Below are 15,900 nucleotides of genomic sequence, written 5' to 3'. Positions count from 1 at the left end.
GTGAAAGGAAATGATCCCAAACACAATGTGGCAGATCTACATCAGAATGATGAAAAATAAAGGAGTCCAGGTTCTGGAATGACCTGATCCAAGTCCAGACCTGAACCTGGTCCAAGTCCAGACCTGAACCTGAACCTGAACCTGGACCAAGTCCAGACATGAACCTGGTGGAGATGCTCTCGTGGGACCTTTTTGGTAAATACATAACAACAGTAAAAACAGGCATGTTGTTTCTCATTTGAGGTTTTATTTATCATGATCAGTGCTTTAAGTGGGCCGGTACGGAGTACCCCCACTTCTCAATATTAGCCTCTGGCATACAGGGACCTTTTACGGCGTACCGGGACTTCTCATGAGCTCACAGTACTCTGTTCTCTCCTTGCGATTTGGCTACAGTGGCGTCGCAACGCTCGTGAGATGTTCACTCGTAAATCCTGATTTATGGTTCTGCGCTAAATCGATGCAAGGCCTACGCTGTAGGAAACGCGGCAACGTGCAACATACGTGCGCATCGCTGCGTACCCTACGGCGTAGGCTCTGCGTTGGTGTAACGCGGAACCATAAATCAGTTTACGGAGGTCCCGCGAGTCGAGAGGAGGAGAAGTATTCAAGGATTTGGGGAATACAAGGAGCTGTGGAGATCCCGGACACGAGAAAGTCTGAAGCCTCTGCTAAAAGCTATCCATACCATTGCTGTGTATACCAGCAGTACTGGAGTTGATGGGGGATGAGGGGAGATGGCATCCCCTCCTGACATAAAAACGGTCCAAATCATCCCCCCTGTAAAACTGCCATCCCTTATGTCATTTCATCAATGAATGTGGTTTTACTGCTATTTCAACATTTAGAGTCATAACCAGAAAAATAACACCAGAAAGATATGTTCTTTGACAATTTTCATCTGTTTCAAGTAAATTTTCACTTGAAATAAGTAGAAAAATCTGCCATTGGGACAAGATTTATCTTCTTATTACAATCAAAAAAAATCTTGTTCCACTGGCAGTTTTTTTCTACTTATTTTAAGTGAAAATCTACTTGAAACAAGTTAAAATTGTTGTTTTTTCCAGTGACGAGTCTTGTTTTAAGTGTAATGAGATTTTTTTACTAAAATGAGACATTTTAACTATAAATAAGACAAATATTTTTTGAGATTTTGAGTTTTTGCAGTGATCCATTTTACTTATCCTGTGAAGGACAGAGTCATATTGATAAGTTCAGAAAACTGTTTTTTATTGTTGTGTTTTGATGTATTTGATGTAAGCCCAGTGGATATTTAAAGCTTACAGAAGGCTGCATTTAACTGCTGCTATGTCATTCCTGCAGTATTTCAGCAGGTGTTTTGGTCACTGCTATTATTTGTAATATATTATATTATTTGTAATCAGCACAAATTATCTGTCCCCATATGATAAAATCCACCATCCCCCCTGATTTTTTTTTTTACAACTCGAGTACTGTCTACCAGTGAATGTGAGCGTTTTCTTGTGTACACATAATTTGTTGGAAAATTCAATAAAACAATTTTCTTTTTAAAAATCAGGATCATGTCCTAGTATTTAAATATATCACTTAATCATCTGCTGTTACCCACCGCCTAATTTACCTGACATCAGTTGAATAAGGGGAGTACCGGAACTTATTTTGGTCCACTTAAAGCACTGATCATGATACTGTTGACTCAATATGATCAGATTATGTTTTTACACAGAAGACTATAAGTTTGAAACAAGGGTCCTAATATTTGTTCCGGGTCAGCGCTGGTCAGTACCTGCTCCAATGTAGTAGCAGGTTCTGTGCATCCGTCCGATGAAGAGCTCCAGGCCGATGATGGCGTAGATGATGATGACAAAGAGGACCAGCAGAGCGATGTGGAGCAGAGGAACCATCGCCTTCATGATGGAGTTCAGGACAATCTGCAAACCTGACAGACACAGAGATGAACCCGGCTAGTGCCGCACTGTACCCTGTCCCCCACCGCTCAGTTACTTTCCAGCCCAGAAACTCACTGGGGACTCCAGAGACCAGTCTGAGGGGCCGCAGGACTCGGAAGGCTCTCAGAGCTTTGACGTCCAGACCTCCAGGTTTCCCTGGCACGTGATGAGTGTTCGCCTGCTCCCCACCAGACTTGTGGGTCATCGTCTCAAGGACAACACTGAACAATCTGCACAGATGACAGGAGAAGAAGGTGAATTGGGAGGAGCAAAGACTCAATCTGAAGTACATCCAGCTGGAAACGCTCCACCTCCTGGATCCTCCGGGTTATGAACCACAGCAGTCCAAATGGAAAGAATTCATGACTCCAAACTGGGAGAACAGACTCAATGAGCCATGAGGTTCTGAACCAGTCCCACCAGGTGCAGAAGCACTCTGAAATGTCAGCCAGTGACTGTGGAATTTCAAAATAAAACACCAACAAATCAACGGGCTCCAGCTTGTACTGTACATCAACAACATACGCTAGCCTGTGGGGTCCGTGGTTAAACAACTGGCAAATCAGTGAGCCCCGCGCCCCCTTAGTTACTATCGTACTGTAAACAATCAGTGTTGTTTACTATTAGTCTGAGTGAAAACTTTGTCCCAAGATGTTTTAGACTAATACATGTTAGTGTTTTGGACTAGTAAACCCTAAAATAGACCTGGTTGGTAATGAGGTTAAATTGGAGGTGAGGGTTTACAGAAGCGTCATCTTGCTGTCGTCATGGTTACAGATGACAACACCCAGGATGAATGCTGTTCATGCACCACAGAGGAAGATTAAATGAGCTTAATTTAATTTGGGGAGGAGGCGACAGACTTTCACCTCCAGCTGATCTGATGGTGCAGTACTACATAACTTCGAGCCATTTTACACGAGATTTAAAGTTATATGTTTGTGTCTGGTACTCAGTAGCTGCATTATCTGAGATAATATTGTGTGATTAAATAAGTTTAGCTAATGTTAACAGAGTTAAAATCACTGTTTTGACTGATCTCAGAACAAATGCCAACTTCCCTGATCATCCTCTGGATGTTAAGTTGGCAGTTTAGCCCAAAACAGACATTCAACTCTGTTTAGTTTGGGTTTAGGAAATGAAATAAAATAAACTCCATTGTCTCTGATACCTGGAACTAAAGCTCATTTTATTCGACACCTCCCATTTTTTTAAGTTTATAATCATGGAAACCACAAGACATTTACGTTTTTCAACAACTGAGAACTGCGTGATATTTAAACTTCTGAGTAAACGTGTAATCTCGTAAACCTGGCCGACCCGGCAGCACCAACAAGCGCTGCACTTTCGAAATGAGGTCTCTCTGAGGATGAAGCAAAACATCTGCAAAACCAGACGCCACCACTTCTCCTCCCGGTGGGACCCAGGGGTCCCTCTAATCTGGTGGAGTTCACGGTCACTAGAACTCCAGTCCAGAGAGACAACTGGTCCGGAGATCCCCAGACAAGTCTGTCCCCTGCTCAGCTGGGCTATGAGATCCTGAAGGGCAGGATCAGCTGCAGGAAGATTTGACTTCTTGAAATATGAACAATGACAATAAAGTATCTTGAATCTTGAATCTAAAACACAGGGACTAAATCTACAACAATCAGTTAAGTTTTAAATCTTCCAGGAATATAAAAAAAACCCTCCAAAATGATCAATAAAAATGTCGTATCAAATCTAAACAAATCCAGTCTGATTATTTTGCACTATAAAGTTCCAAAACTCCAATCACACAGGAACCTGATTTAACTGAAGAGAAGCCCTGACTTCCCCAGCATCCTCCCCGGCTTAGGACCACAGCCAGGCATCCCGAGGCAGCGTTTCAGTGACTACATGCTTTACCGTCATGAGCAAGCGCTAATGTCGCCCAGAGGACGTGCAGTCACGTCACTGTCCTGCAGCGAGGACATAAAAACACCAAGGACGAAGCCCTGGACCTGGGACCTGGACCTGCGGCCCTGGGCCGCAGCAGGTGACCAACGGTCGGCTCCTGACTCTTTAGTGCACAAATAAAAATAACACACTTACACATCTAATAAACCTGTAATTTATTGACCATGAAGACAGATAACAGCAAACGTTCAACCTAAAGAAGATAATCAAGGTAATTTTGACTTACAGTAGATGACAGCTAAACGTCTCAAAAACACTGATGGAAAAGGGTGTCATTTAAGACTGTTAAGCACCCTGTCTTCCTGGTCCACATTCATCTGGACCTGAGGAGACCAGGAGATGGAGTGTTGGGAGAGGAACGTTATTCCATCCTGGTCGGATATACGACTAGAGCTCAACAGTCGAGCTTTTACACGACTTTGTCGTGTTTTCATTTCATGATGTGCCATCCCTCCATCCATCCATCCATCCATCCATCCATCCATCCATCCATCCATCCATCCATCCATCCATCCATCCATCCATCCATATGCATAAATGTACTGACCATGTACAACCGAAGCAAGAAATGTTCACAACACACTAGAGTGAACCACCTCAACGGTCTCCTCCTGGTTGGACGTGGCATCTGGGAGACATCGTAACTAGATAAACCACCTCAACTGTCTCCTCTTGGTTGGAAATGGCATCCAGGAGACTCAACGGTCTACTCTGGATGTGGAGGAGCAATGACTCAGACTCTTTCCTGGATGACTGAATTCCTCGTGTCTCTGATGGAAAGTCCAGACACTCTGCAAAGGACACTCATCTCAGCTGATTGTATCATCCATCTGGTTCTTTCAGCCACTACCCACACATAGGTGAGAGGAGGGATGTAGATCCATGTTACTGCTGGTGCAAGTGTAGATCTCCTGCCCCATTCTACCATCACTCATGAACCAGACCCTGACATACCTGAACTCTTCCACTTGAGGCGGAACCTCAGTCCTGACCTGGAGAGGACAGTCCCCCTTGTTCCAACCATGGTCTCAGAGTTGGAGGCGCTGATTCTCAGCCTCACCACTTCCCTACAAACCGTGCCACAGGGAGTTGAAGATGTGGTTCAATGAAGCCAACAGGACCATTTCTTGTAAATACTGAACTGATATCCTGAGACCACTGACCCAGACTCCTTCTGCCCCGTTATTATAGCCATAAAACTTGACCACAAAAGTTGTGACAGAATCTGTGAGAGTGGGGAGCCCTGATGGAGTCCAACTCTCACCTGGAACCGGTCAGACTAACTGAATGTAGACAAAACACTCACTTCTGAATGGGCTGTGCCTCCAGACCACTACCATGGGGGAAGAGCTGGTCTGCAGTTCTTTGGTCAGGACTGAACTCCTGCTGTCCCTCCTGAATCTGATGTTTGACAATCATCTGAAGTCTTATCGCCAGGAGCTCTCCGTAGACCTTGCTAGGGGGTTGAAGAGCACAGTTCGCATTCTCTCTGCTCTTCCTTCTTGAAAAGAGGAACATCCAGCCCAGATTGACATCTGTCCAGAGGTACGGCTCCCAATGCACACATATTGTAGACATGTTAACAAGACGGCCATACAAGATCCAAAGTCTTGAGGAATGAAGGATCTCATGCCACTATAAAGCTTTTCCAGTACCTCAGTGATCTCAGACCTGGAAATGGACGAGCCGGCCCCAGGGGCCCTGAACTCAGCTTCCAACATCAAAGATGGTTTCTGGGTTTCATGAAGTATTCCTTCTACCACGTGAAGACGTCCCCAACTGTGTTCAACAGCTGCCAGGATGTTCAGCTCTCATCAAAGTGGTTTACAGCCGAGTGTCAATCAAAACTTCCAGATCTGAGACCAATGTTCTCAAACAGAGACAACCAGGGGCTAAACAAACAGGATCGAGTTCTAAACCCGAGGGACCACTTTCTTATCACACAACCAGACTCTTTGGACAGAACCAGGAGAGAAAGAGTCCAGCAGAGGAACCAGAACATTGAGTTCAAGCTCTTACCCGACGATGACGATGACAAAATCGAGCAGGTTCCAGCCGTTGCGGATGTAGGAGCTGGGATGCATCACGAGTCCGTAGGCCAGGATCTTAAGGAAGGTCTCTATGGTGAAGATGATGAGGAAGACGTACTCCACTTGTTCCTGAAACACAGAACATAACCCATATAAGCTGAGAATGGGAGAAGGATCTCAATGCAGACTGTATTCCAGACCAGAAGCACGTGTTTCCCTGATGCGTTAGCCTACTCCTGATCTCTGGAGATTGGAGGTCATGTGTTTTTTTTGTTCGGACTTTCTTCCTGCTATACAGTCCTGAACGCTGTTCGTTTCAGAGGATTACCACTCCATCATCTCCACTACACGCACGCACGCACGCACGCACGCACGCACGCACGCACGCACGCACGCACGCACGCACGCACGCACGCACGCACGCACGCACGCACGCACGCACGCACACACACGCACTTCCCTTCATTCTGTGCAGCTTAATTTAAACCTTAACATGCTATTCACAAGTGAACTGAACCACTTAACCAGGATCTGGACCAGGATCTCTTTAGAACCAAGTTTTGATTCCTTCAAGGATTACTGGTACAAACGACACTAGTGTTTACAGAGTAAGAACAACAAAAACATCCAACTACATGTGTTTGTTTCAGTTATGACATCTAACAGGTGTTTGAAGTTTCCACCCTGACCGATTGATGATCACCTCTCCCCGGCCTGGTGGTCACCTCCCCAGATATGTCACTCTAGGGAGGTTGGAGCTACATACAGGAAACAAACAAGAGGAAGCTCAGCACTTCAAGGTACAGGAAAGGACCTGCTCTGCCACCTGGTCTTTGGTGGTGGAATTACAGAGCCACAAATAACGGTCCTCATTCACCAGACCGTCGTAGATTTGCATGTAAACCCCCACCTCCAGATTTATGACCATACTCTCAGCCAGTCATTCAACCCACTGATGATTAAAGAAACAACCTGAAGAGAAATATGAGAAATGCCCATTGATTAAGATAAATATTATTATTTTTCAAATGTATTTTCATGTTTAAACAGGCGTTTTAAAGAGATCAGAGTATTGTGAAAGTAACAGTCCATATCAAGCATCAATGTTGGACCCAGGGACATTCATGTCCATCCTCATTTACAGCAAGTCTGCACGTTTGTGGAGGCAGGAGGAGCTGCCCCTACCGTGATTTTTTTTTTTACGGAGGACCATCTCATCTTCATTCAATTTATTTCAGTTCGCTGCTGCTAGTGATTGGAATCATCTGCAGCAAACACTTAAACTTCACACATTCATCCCATTCTCCCCCTTCAGAAATACACTCCCAACATTCATCTGTGAACATTGCACGTTTGTAACTCTTCCGGACCAGCGCTAACACTTTTTTATTCATATTTCTTATGTGTTGTGTGTTTTTTATATATCGTGTTTGATTGTTTGTTTCACTGGGATTGTAAGTTTGACTGTGCTGCCTCTTGCCCAGGTCGTTATTGTAAATGAGAAACTGTTCACAATTGACTTACCTGGTTAAATAAAGGTTAAGTAAATAAATAAATTCTCTGCGATGTCAGAAAGTGTTAAGGTTGATAAACCACTTAAAATGATTACACTGCCTTTGACTTTTTATTCTTTATTTTATTTTATTTTTAACAGCGAGGTGAGCAGCATAGAAAGAGGAAATAATCTAATCTGTCACTGAGATAAAATACTACCAGGAGGCCCCATTACAGAGGAGCTGCCCCAACCGTTAGGTAGTTTTTACGGATGAACTCGAACCAAAACTCGACATGAAATACATGTGGAAAAAGTAATAAATGAACATCACATCACACACTGCAACGTCATCTCCAGGAACATCTCCATGCTGACGGTCCTCTCCACCTCCATCTCCATCATTAACTCTGTAAGATTTGAGCTGAGTTTGGATCAAGCATGCAGTTACATCACAGATACTGCTGTGGATGCAAAACCATCACTCCAACAGAAAGTGACTGCAGAAACAACGAGTTCAAACCGTAAACGAAGGTGGAGAGACACAGCAGAGAGAGAGAGAGAGAGCAGAACTATCAGAGCAGAAACTCCTCAGAACTGATCACAGAGCTGTCAGTCAGCGTTTATCCACGGCCACTAGCCTCCATGGCTCCACTGCCACTCTGCAAGACAGCCATTCAGAATAAAAGCTCTTGAAGTGTGATTTGTGAGCGGCTTGAAGCAGCTCTGAGGATCTTCAGGAAGGTACGATGGAAACATCTACCTCAGCAGCTTCCTATCCTCCTGTTAGCTATGCTATCTGAAAAGTCCAAGGCTTCATGTTTAATGGAATAAAATAAAAATGAAACAAAATGAACATTTTTCAACCAATAGTTGGAAAGATGGAAGTGTAGGCATGTTTGAAAATCTTTTAAGATCTCTATTTCCTTTCTGAAGTAATGTGGAAGTGCAGTTCCTCTCCTCCACTAGGGTCATGGATCCAGACCTGCCGTTCCTCTACTGAAAACAGGATTTTATCATTTTAAAAACATCACCAGAGTCTGTCCAATTCTCTCTCCTGCCAGCATGGAGGTGTTGACGTACAGTCCATGACGACTGTACAGGGAACTTTATGTACCTCAGAAGGTAAAATTACACTAAACCACAAATAGAAATGTTTCAAAACAATCCGATTTTTACCAGGAGAAAAACTCAGTAGAAAATATCAAGCTTATGCCAAAAGAAAAACAAGTTGGCCAGCATTGTCATAATAGGTAACCACTACCATTTGAGAATCTTAGATATGTGCACATATGGACATACCCCAGTACTCTCAGTACTCGCAGTACTCCCAGTGTTCTCAGCATTCCCAGTGTTTGTAGTGTTCCTAGATTTCCAAGGCTCATCATCCCCTGAGTAGTGTTGTGTTCAGGACTCACCAGGTCATGGTTTGTGGAGTTGGAGTCATCCTCAGGAAAGGGTTTGGAAACTCCTAGAGCGACACAGTTGGCAAAGATGGCTAACAGGATGAAGATATCAAATGGTCTGAGCATGCGTTAAGGAAGCTGAACAGGAAACAACAAACTGCTGACAAGTCTGTATATCAGGATGTTTTCATGCTTCTGTACATCTGATTGATGAACCTGATCAATGCTAAAGTCATGCTTATTTTTTTAGTGTGCAGACGTTCAAGTTGGGGACACCTGGCCGAGCCCTCTGTCAGAGAGAAAATAAACAAAATGTTACATTATTTAATGTTTGACTGACAAGACTGACAATTACTGACAAAAACAGTAAAATATTTTCCATGAGTAGAGATCAATATTCATTCTCATCGCCAACACTCACGTGGGCAATGATACCTGGAGGGGTGTGATTGGGAGGAACAGCCTCCCCAATCTGAACCCGAGCGTGGCTCTGTAATAGGACTTCTACTCTTGTGACAGTTTGTTCATTACAAAAATGATGTTTGAGGGTGTCCATCAGTGCATGTGGCACCAGGACACCCTAGGCCGGAGGTCGATAATCGACTGTTGTAGTTTCAACTAATCTTCGGCCGTATATCTTGGACACTCGGTTAACGAGAGGTTCTAAGCTGTCAACTGATCACCACCAGGTGGTGAGTTGGATACGATGGCGGAGGAGGAAGTTGGACAGACTGGGCAGACCCAAACATATTGTGAGGGTCTATTGGGAACATCTGGCCATCTGTCAGGGAGGTCTTCAACTCCCACCACTGGGTGAACTTCTCCCAGATTCTGAGGGAGGCTGGTGACATGGGCGTAAAGTCTCTGGTTCCTGTTGTGGCGGCAACCCCTGAACCCGGTGTTGGACACTGAAAATGAGGGATGCCATCAGGCTGAAGAAGGACACTTGTCAGGCCATGTTGGGCAGCTACTGGCAGGCCAAGCAAACCACAGCACGGGCAGTCCTGGAGGCAAAAAATCAGGTCTGGGAGGATTTCGTTGAGGCCATGAAGGAGGACTATTAGAAGAAATTCTGGCAAACCGTCCGGCACCTCAGAAAGGGGAAGCAGTACTTTCAACACCGTTTACGGTGCAGGTCGGGAGCTGTTGACCTCGACTGGGGACATCGTCGGACGGTGGAAGGAATACTTTAAGGATCTCCTCTATCCGACTGACATGCCTTCCAAGCAGAAGCTAAAGACTCAAGATAGTTCATAAGCTCCGCTGTGACAAGGCACCAGGGTGGACGAGATTGTCCCTGAGTACCTCAAGACTCTGGTTGTCATAGAGCTGTCTTGGTTGACACACCTCTGCAACATTGCATGGAGATCGGGGACATGGCCGCAAGAGTGGCAAACCAGGATGGTGGTCCATCTTTTTAAAAAGGGGGACTGGGAAGTGTGTTCCAACTATAAAGGAATCACACTTCTCAGCCCCCCTGGAAATGACCAGGCCAGGGTACTGGAGAAGAGAATACGGCCGATAGTCGAACCTCGGATTCAAGAGGAAGAATGCAGTTTTCATCCTAGTCATAGAACACTGGACCAGCTCTACACTCTCCACATGTGCTTTGTGGATCTGGAGAAGGCATTTGACCGTGTCCCTCGTGCCATTCTGTGGGGGGTGCTCAGCGAGTATGTGGTCAGGAGCCCTTTTTTCTAAGGGCTGTTCAGTCTGGAGCTGGAACTTGGTTTGCATTGCCGATAGTAAGTCAGACTTGTTCCCAGTGCATGTTGGACTCCACCAGGGCTGCACTTTGTCACCGGTTCTGTTCATAATTTTTATGGAGAGGATTTCTAGGCGTAGCCAGGGGCCGGAGGGGATCCGGTTTGGGAACCACAGGATTTCATCTCTGCTTTTTGCAGATGATGTTGTCCTGTTGGCTTCATCGGACTGGGACCTTCAGCATGTGCTGGGGCGGTTTGTAGCCTAGTGCAAAGCGGCTGGGATGAGAATCAGCACTGCCAAATCATGGTTCTCGACCACAAAAAAGGGTGTTGTGCCCTCTCCAGGTAGGTAGAGTGGTCCTGCCTCAAGTGGAGGAGTTTAAGTATTTCGATGTCTTGTTCATGAGTGAGTGAATGATGGGGAGTAAGATTGACAGTTTAGTGCGGCTTTCACAGTTATGCGGGTGGTGTACCAGACCGTCGTGTTGAAGGAGGAGGTGAGTCGAAAGGCGAAGCGCTCGATTTACCATTAAATCTACACTCCCACCCTTACCGATGGTCATGAACTTCGTGTAATGACCGGAAGAACAACATCACCGAAACAAGCAGCCGAAATGAGCTTCCTCTGCAGGGTGGCTGGATGCTTGCTCAGAGATAGGGTTAGAAGCTCAGTCACTCGGGAGGAGCTCGGGGTCGAGCTACTGCTCCTTCACATTCAGAGGAGTCAGCTGAGTTGGCTTGGGCATCTTTATCGGATACCCCCTGGACGTCTCCCTAGGGAGGTGTTCCAGAGATGTCCCACCGGGAGGAGACCCCGGGGAAGACCAAGGACACGCTGGAGACACTATGCCTGGGAACGCCTCTGTGTCCCCTCGGAGGAGATGGAGGAAGTGTCTGGGTGAGGGAAGTCTGGGCATCCCTCCTCAGACTGCTGCCCCCGCCACCCGGCCCCGGATCAAGTGGAGGAAAATGGATGGCTGCATGGACGAATGGATGGATAGATGGATCAATCAATATAAGGATATTTCGGGCCTTAGCTGCATTTAAATAATCATCTTTTCCTTTCAGTTGTTCCCTTCAGGGCACTCCATCTAACCCTGTCCCCTGCATCTTCTTCTTTCACAGTAACTAACTTCACGCTGTCTTTCACTCCATCCATAAATCTCCTCTTTGTTCTTCCACTACACCTCCTCCCTGGCAGTTCCAACCTCGTCATCCTTCTACAGATATATTCACCATCCCTTCTCTGTACAAGTCCAAACCATCCCAGTTTGACGTTTCTGACTTCCTCTCCAAACATCTAACATTTACTGTCCCTCTAATGTTCTCATTCCTGATCCTATCCATCTTGTCACTCCCAAAGAGAACTTCAACAATTTAACCTCTGCTACCTCCTACTCTGCATTTTGTAAGTCAATAGTCCAGATGGCAATCATTGTTAGGGTTCACGCATCTTGAGATTCGTATGTTGAGTTTGGTTTAGGTTTTATATTGGATCTCCTTCCTGACACAACCCTCTACTTTTATCCAGGCTAGGTACTCAAAAACCCAGGGGACTGTGATCCCTGAGGCAGCATTTTTAAGATGCATTTAAATAATAAAAAGAAATGCATTAATCATCCACTGCTGCAGTAACGCTAAGATTTATTGAGAATTAATGCACTTTCTGATGCACTGCTGTTATACAATAAATGCATTTGTGCATTTGTGAAGTTCATTCATTAATGCATCTTCAGGTGATTGGTCAGATTAAAGGATACTTCCACTCTACGATGGAGAGCGCGGCGCGTCTGATTGGATTGTTGAGTTTCAGACAGAATAAGGCTCGTGGAGCTCGCTGGACCTGGTTACTGCCCTGCACCTGCAAAAAAGTGACATAATCAAACACATCAGTCTGTCATTCTCATACAGAAAATAGGAATAGCATCATCAGTTCAGTGATGCTGAGATTACTACAGGTGCATTTGAAGAACATCAGCTAAAACCAGGTTTACACATGAAGATCATATGACATCTCACCTGTGTGTCTCTGTTTTAGTGTTCGGTGTCTCTGTTTTAGTGTTCGGTGTGTCTCTATTTTAGTGTTTTGTGTCTTCAGTTTTAGTGTTTGGTGTCTCTGTTTTAGTGTTCGGTGTCTCCAGTTTTAGCATTCGGTGTCTCTATTTTAGTGTTCGGTGTCTGTTTGAGTGTTCGGTGTCTCCCAGTTTTAGTGTTCGATATCTCCAGTTTTAGTATTTGGTGTCTTGGTGTACATTTTGATGTGTTTCCAACCTGTATTTTGGGGTGTTTCTCACAGGTGTCTTACCTGTATTGTGGCATATGTCTCACCTGTATTTTGGCTTTTTGTCTCACCTGTTTCTTAGCGTGTTGCCCTCTTCTTCTCTGAGTTGCGGTGGAACTCGTCGTCGAGTGAAGCGTGTCAGTCCTGGTCATCCTCACGCCTCCCTCATTCCCTCCGTCCAGCTCCTCATCCCACTCTGCATCCCTCTCCTCACCTCCCATGTCTTCTCCTCCTCCATCAGCCTCTCCTCCTTCCTCCTCCTCCTCTTCCTCCCCATCCGCGCCACCACCCTCCCCATCCACCGCTTTGGCATAGCCGTTACGACCATTACCTGGACACAGAACACAGAACACCTGTGGTAAGACTCACTGCTCCCGACATCTGCATCATTCTAATTGACATATTTATGATTACCAACATCTTCTTAGTCTTGATAAACATGTGATCCAATGAACATGAACAGGAAGAAAGTACCTGATCATGTTTCATTTCTTCCAAATGCATTTTTGTTGTTCCGTGAGTGGAGTTTAGTTTGGCAGGAGGATTAGTATTTGAAATTCACAAAACTGTAAAACGCCTGCTGTGATATCACCTACAGATTGCTGAATATCGCTTTGTAGTCCCGTTGTCCAAACCCCCCAGTTGATTCAAAACTGGAGAAATGTTCAGGAAAATGAGTCCATCTTCCAACTGGAGGCTACTAAACCTCAGTCACCAGTGGGTTCAGCTTAGCTCATGCTAGGCTATGATGCTATCTAACATAGTTTACCGTACACTGATCAAATCCATCCATCCCCCTTTCACGTAGAGCTTATAAACAAAGACTGCATTCACAGCTCTAGGCTGGTTTAAATCAGATCTATCTGACCAACTCAGTCTCACATAAAAACATACCCTGCCTACGTTGGTCCAAAGTGCAAAAACGTAGAGGGGTTACAATAATAGCCCTCGAATTGTATAACTGTTAAATTTTTCTGCCTATTCGTTTTGCGTCCAAGTCACATGACTTTCAAGATTCTGGCCGTGACAACAAAAAACATGGTGGACATTTCAAATTTTTTTGTGAAAAAAATCTATATTTTGAGCTAGTTTTTGCTATATATAATAAACCGTACACAGGTACATTTACAACTTATATTGAATCACTGTGAATACATCAATTCAGTTACAGGACGTTAAATAAAGTATTGTCGAGGACACAATTACGGACCTCGCACCCATCAGCACTGTATGGAAGATGCCGTGGTCACGGGGCGTTTTATGGTTGCTTAGCAACGCGTGTTCTGTGTCAGTTGTCAGCTGTTAGTTGTATAATGTGACTACAAATATGGCGCTGATTAGCATAAAGCTGTATAACATGACTCTAGGGAAATGTAGTTCTTAGCAAATATATATCTTTTTTTTACAGAAATGGAGGTTGTTAATACTAAAATAAGAGTGTACATAGTAGTTTAAGTAGTTTAAGGGCATGATACACACATTTGTGTAAATATATTTTAAATATATAATTGTTAAATGTGTGAAAATAAATTTTAACCAGGTTTTACCCCTTAACCATGTAATACCCTATAATATTCTATAATCCCGACCATGTAGGATCATTCTGGAGGTTGTGTGTGTGTGTGTGTGTGTGTGTGTGTGTGTGTGTGTGTGTGTGTGTGTGTGTGTGTGTGGGGGGGGGGTGGATATATTCTAGCCCAAATCACGATGTATGACTGTAATTAGGAAAAACATCAATACGTTGAAAGATTAGTCCCACCAAAAAATTTAAAAAAATATATGTTTTTATCCAGGCTGGAGCTATAAGGGTCAGAAACCTTTACCTGACAGACGATCCGACCCAACAGGGTTAAAAATGAAACTTAATCCTATGACAAAACCAAATACATTTTTGGAAAGGCCTTGACCTGTAGATTAACATAAATCAGAATCAAGCTCATACATGCCTCCTGCTTTGAAATAATGACCATTGAACCTTGACCTTGATGCATTTTTAAAGGCTTATAATTCCGCAATAAAAGGGACTATAGACATGAAACCAACTGTTATGGAAAGCTCTTGATCTAATGTATCATGCCAGAGTAGTCATCACTAGGTGGCGCTGTAATATAAGGGTAAAACATGGTTAAAATTAATTTTCACACATTTAACAATTATATATTTACACATTGTGTGTATCATGCCCTTAAAATACTATGTGCACTCTTATTTTAGTATTAACAATCTCCATAATATTTGCTAAAACTACATTTCCCTAGAGTCATGCTATACAGCTTTATGCTAATCAGCGCTATATTTGTAGTCACATTATACAACTAACAGCTGACAACTGACATAGAACACGCGTTGCTAAGCAACCATAAAACGCCCCGTGACCACGCCCCCTTCCATACAGTGCTGATGGGTGGGAGGTCCGTAATTGTGTCCTCCACAATACTTTATTTAACGTCCTGTAACTGAATTGATGTATTCACAGTGATTCAATATAAGTTGTAAATGTACCTGTGTACGGTTTATTTTAATATTTACCGTGCAAAAGCAACATATTTAACCGTTTACTTCCACGTCCACGTCGGGGCACTCGTCACGTGATCAGGATCTCCGCTCGTCACTCTGACGTAGAGGGGACGCCCAGGAAATTCCCCAACCTGATCGATCAGGTTGAAAATGTTGCAGTTTCACATTATTCTGGCGAGATCTGAAAAAACTTTGCAACAACGAGCAAGCGAGTGATTATGTACATTCACTGAGTGAATATTATGAAAGTAAAATATATATTTCTTGCTAGAAATGTAATCAAAATGAATTTTTATGCAGAAACTAGCTCAAAATATTTTTTTCACAAAAAAATTAGAAATGTCCGCCATGTTTTTTGGTGTCACGGCCAAAATCTTGAAAGTCATGTGACTTGGACGCAAAACGAATAGGCAGAAAGAATGTAACAATGTAACAATCCAAGGGCTATTATTGTAACCCCTTTGTTTTTGCACTTTGGACCAACGTAGGCAGGGTACGTTTTTATGTGAGACTGGGTTGATCTGACAGATTCCAGTTTGTTCATGAGGTTTCGTCAGTAAAGACAAGGGTCTGGTATGGTGTCCCGCAGGGTTCAATTT

General features: G+C 44.1%; 1 protein-coding gene across 3 annotated transcripts in view; it reads right to left on the bottom strand.

Annotated features, from left to right (window-relative positions):
• cacna1fb (calcium channel, voltage-dependent, L type, alpha 1F subunit) overlaps positions 1-15,900 on the bottom strand; it is a 111,233-nt gene that overhangs the window by 42,124 nt on the left and 53,209 nt on the right. For all 3 annotated transcript variants that reach the window (XM_061735699.1, XM_061735700.1, XM_061735701.1), the window contains 6 exons: positions 12,856-13,115; positions 12,264-12,364; positions 8,810-8,915; positions 5,889-6,028; positions 2,007-2,161; positions 1,769-1,921 (listed from right to left, as the gene is read on the bottom strand). In XM_061735699.1, the coding sequence (XP_061591683.1) occupies positions 1,769-1,921; positions 2,007-2,161; positions 5,889-6,028; positions 8,810-8,915; positions 12,264-12,364; positions 12,856-13,115 (915 nt within the window). The remainder of the gene's footprint in view (positions 1-1,768; positions 1,922-2,006; positions 2,162-5,888; positions 6,029-8,809; positions 8,916-12,263; positions 12,365-12,855; positions 13,116-15,900) is intronic.

Source organism: Cololabis saira, chromosome 12, assembly GCF_033807715.1.
Source record: "Cololabis saira isolate AMF1-May2022 chromosome 12, fColSai1.1, whole genome shotgun sequence".
In the NCBI taxonomy this organism is placed as follows: Eukaryota; Metazoa; Chordata; class Actinopteri; order Beloniformes; family Belonidae; genus Cololabis; species Cololabis saira.
Note: the sequence above shows the minus strand (reverse complement) of the source record. Positions and strands in the feature narration are given on the sequence as shown.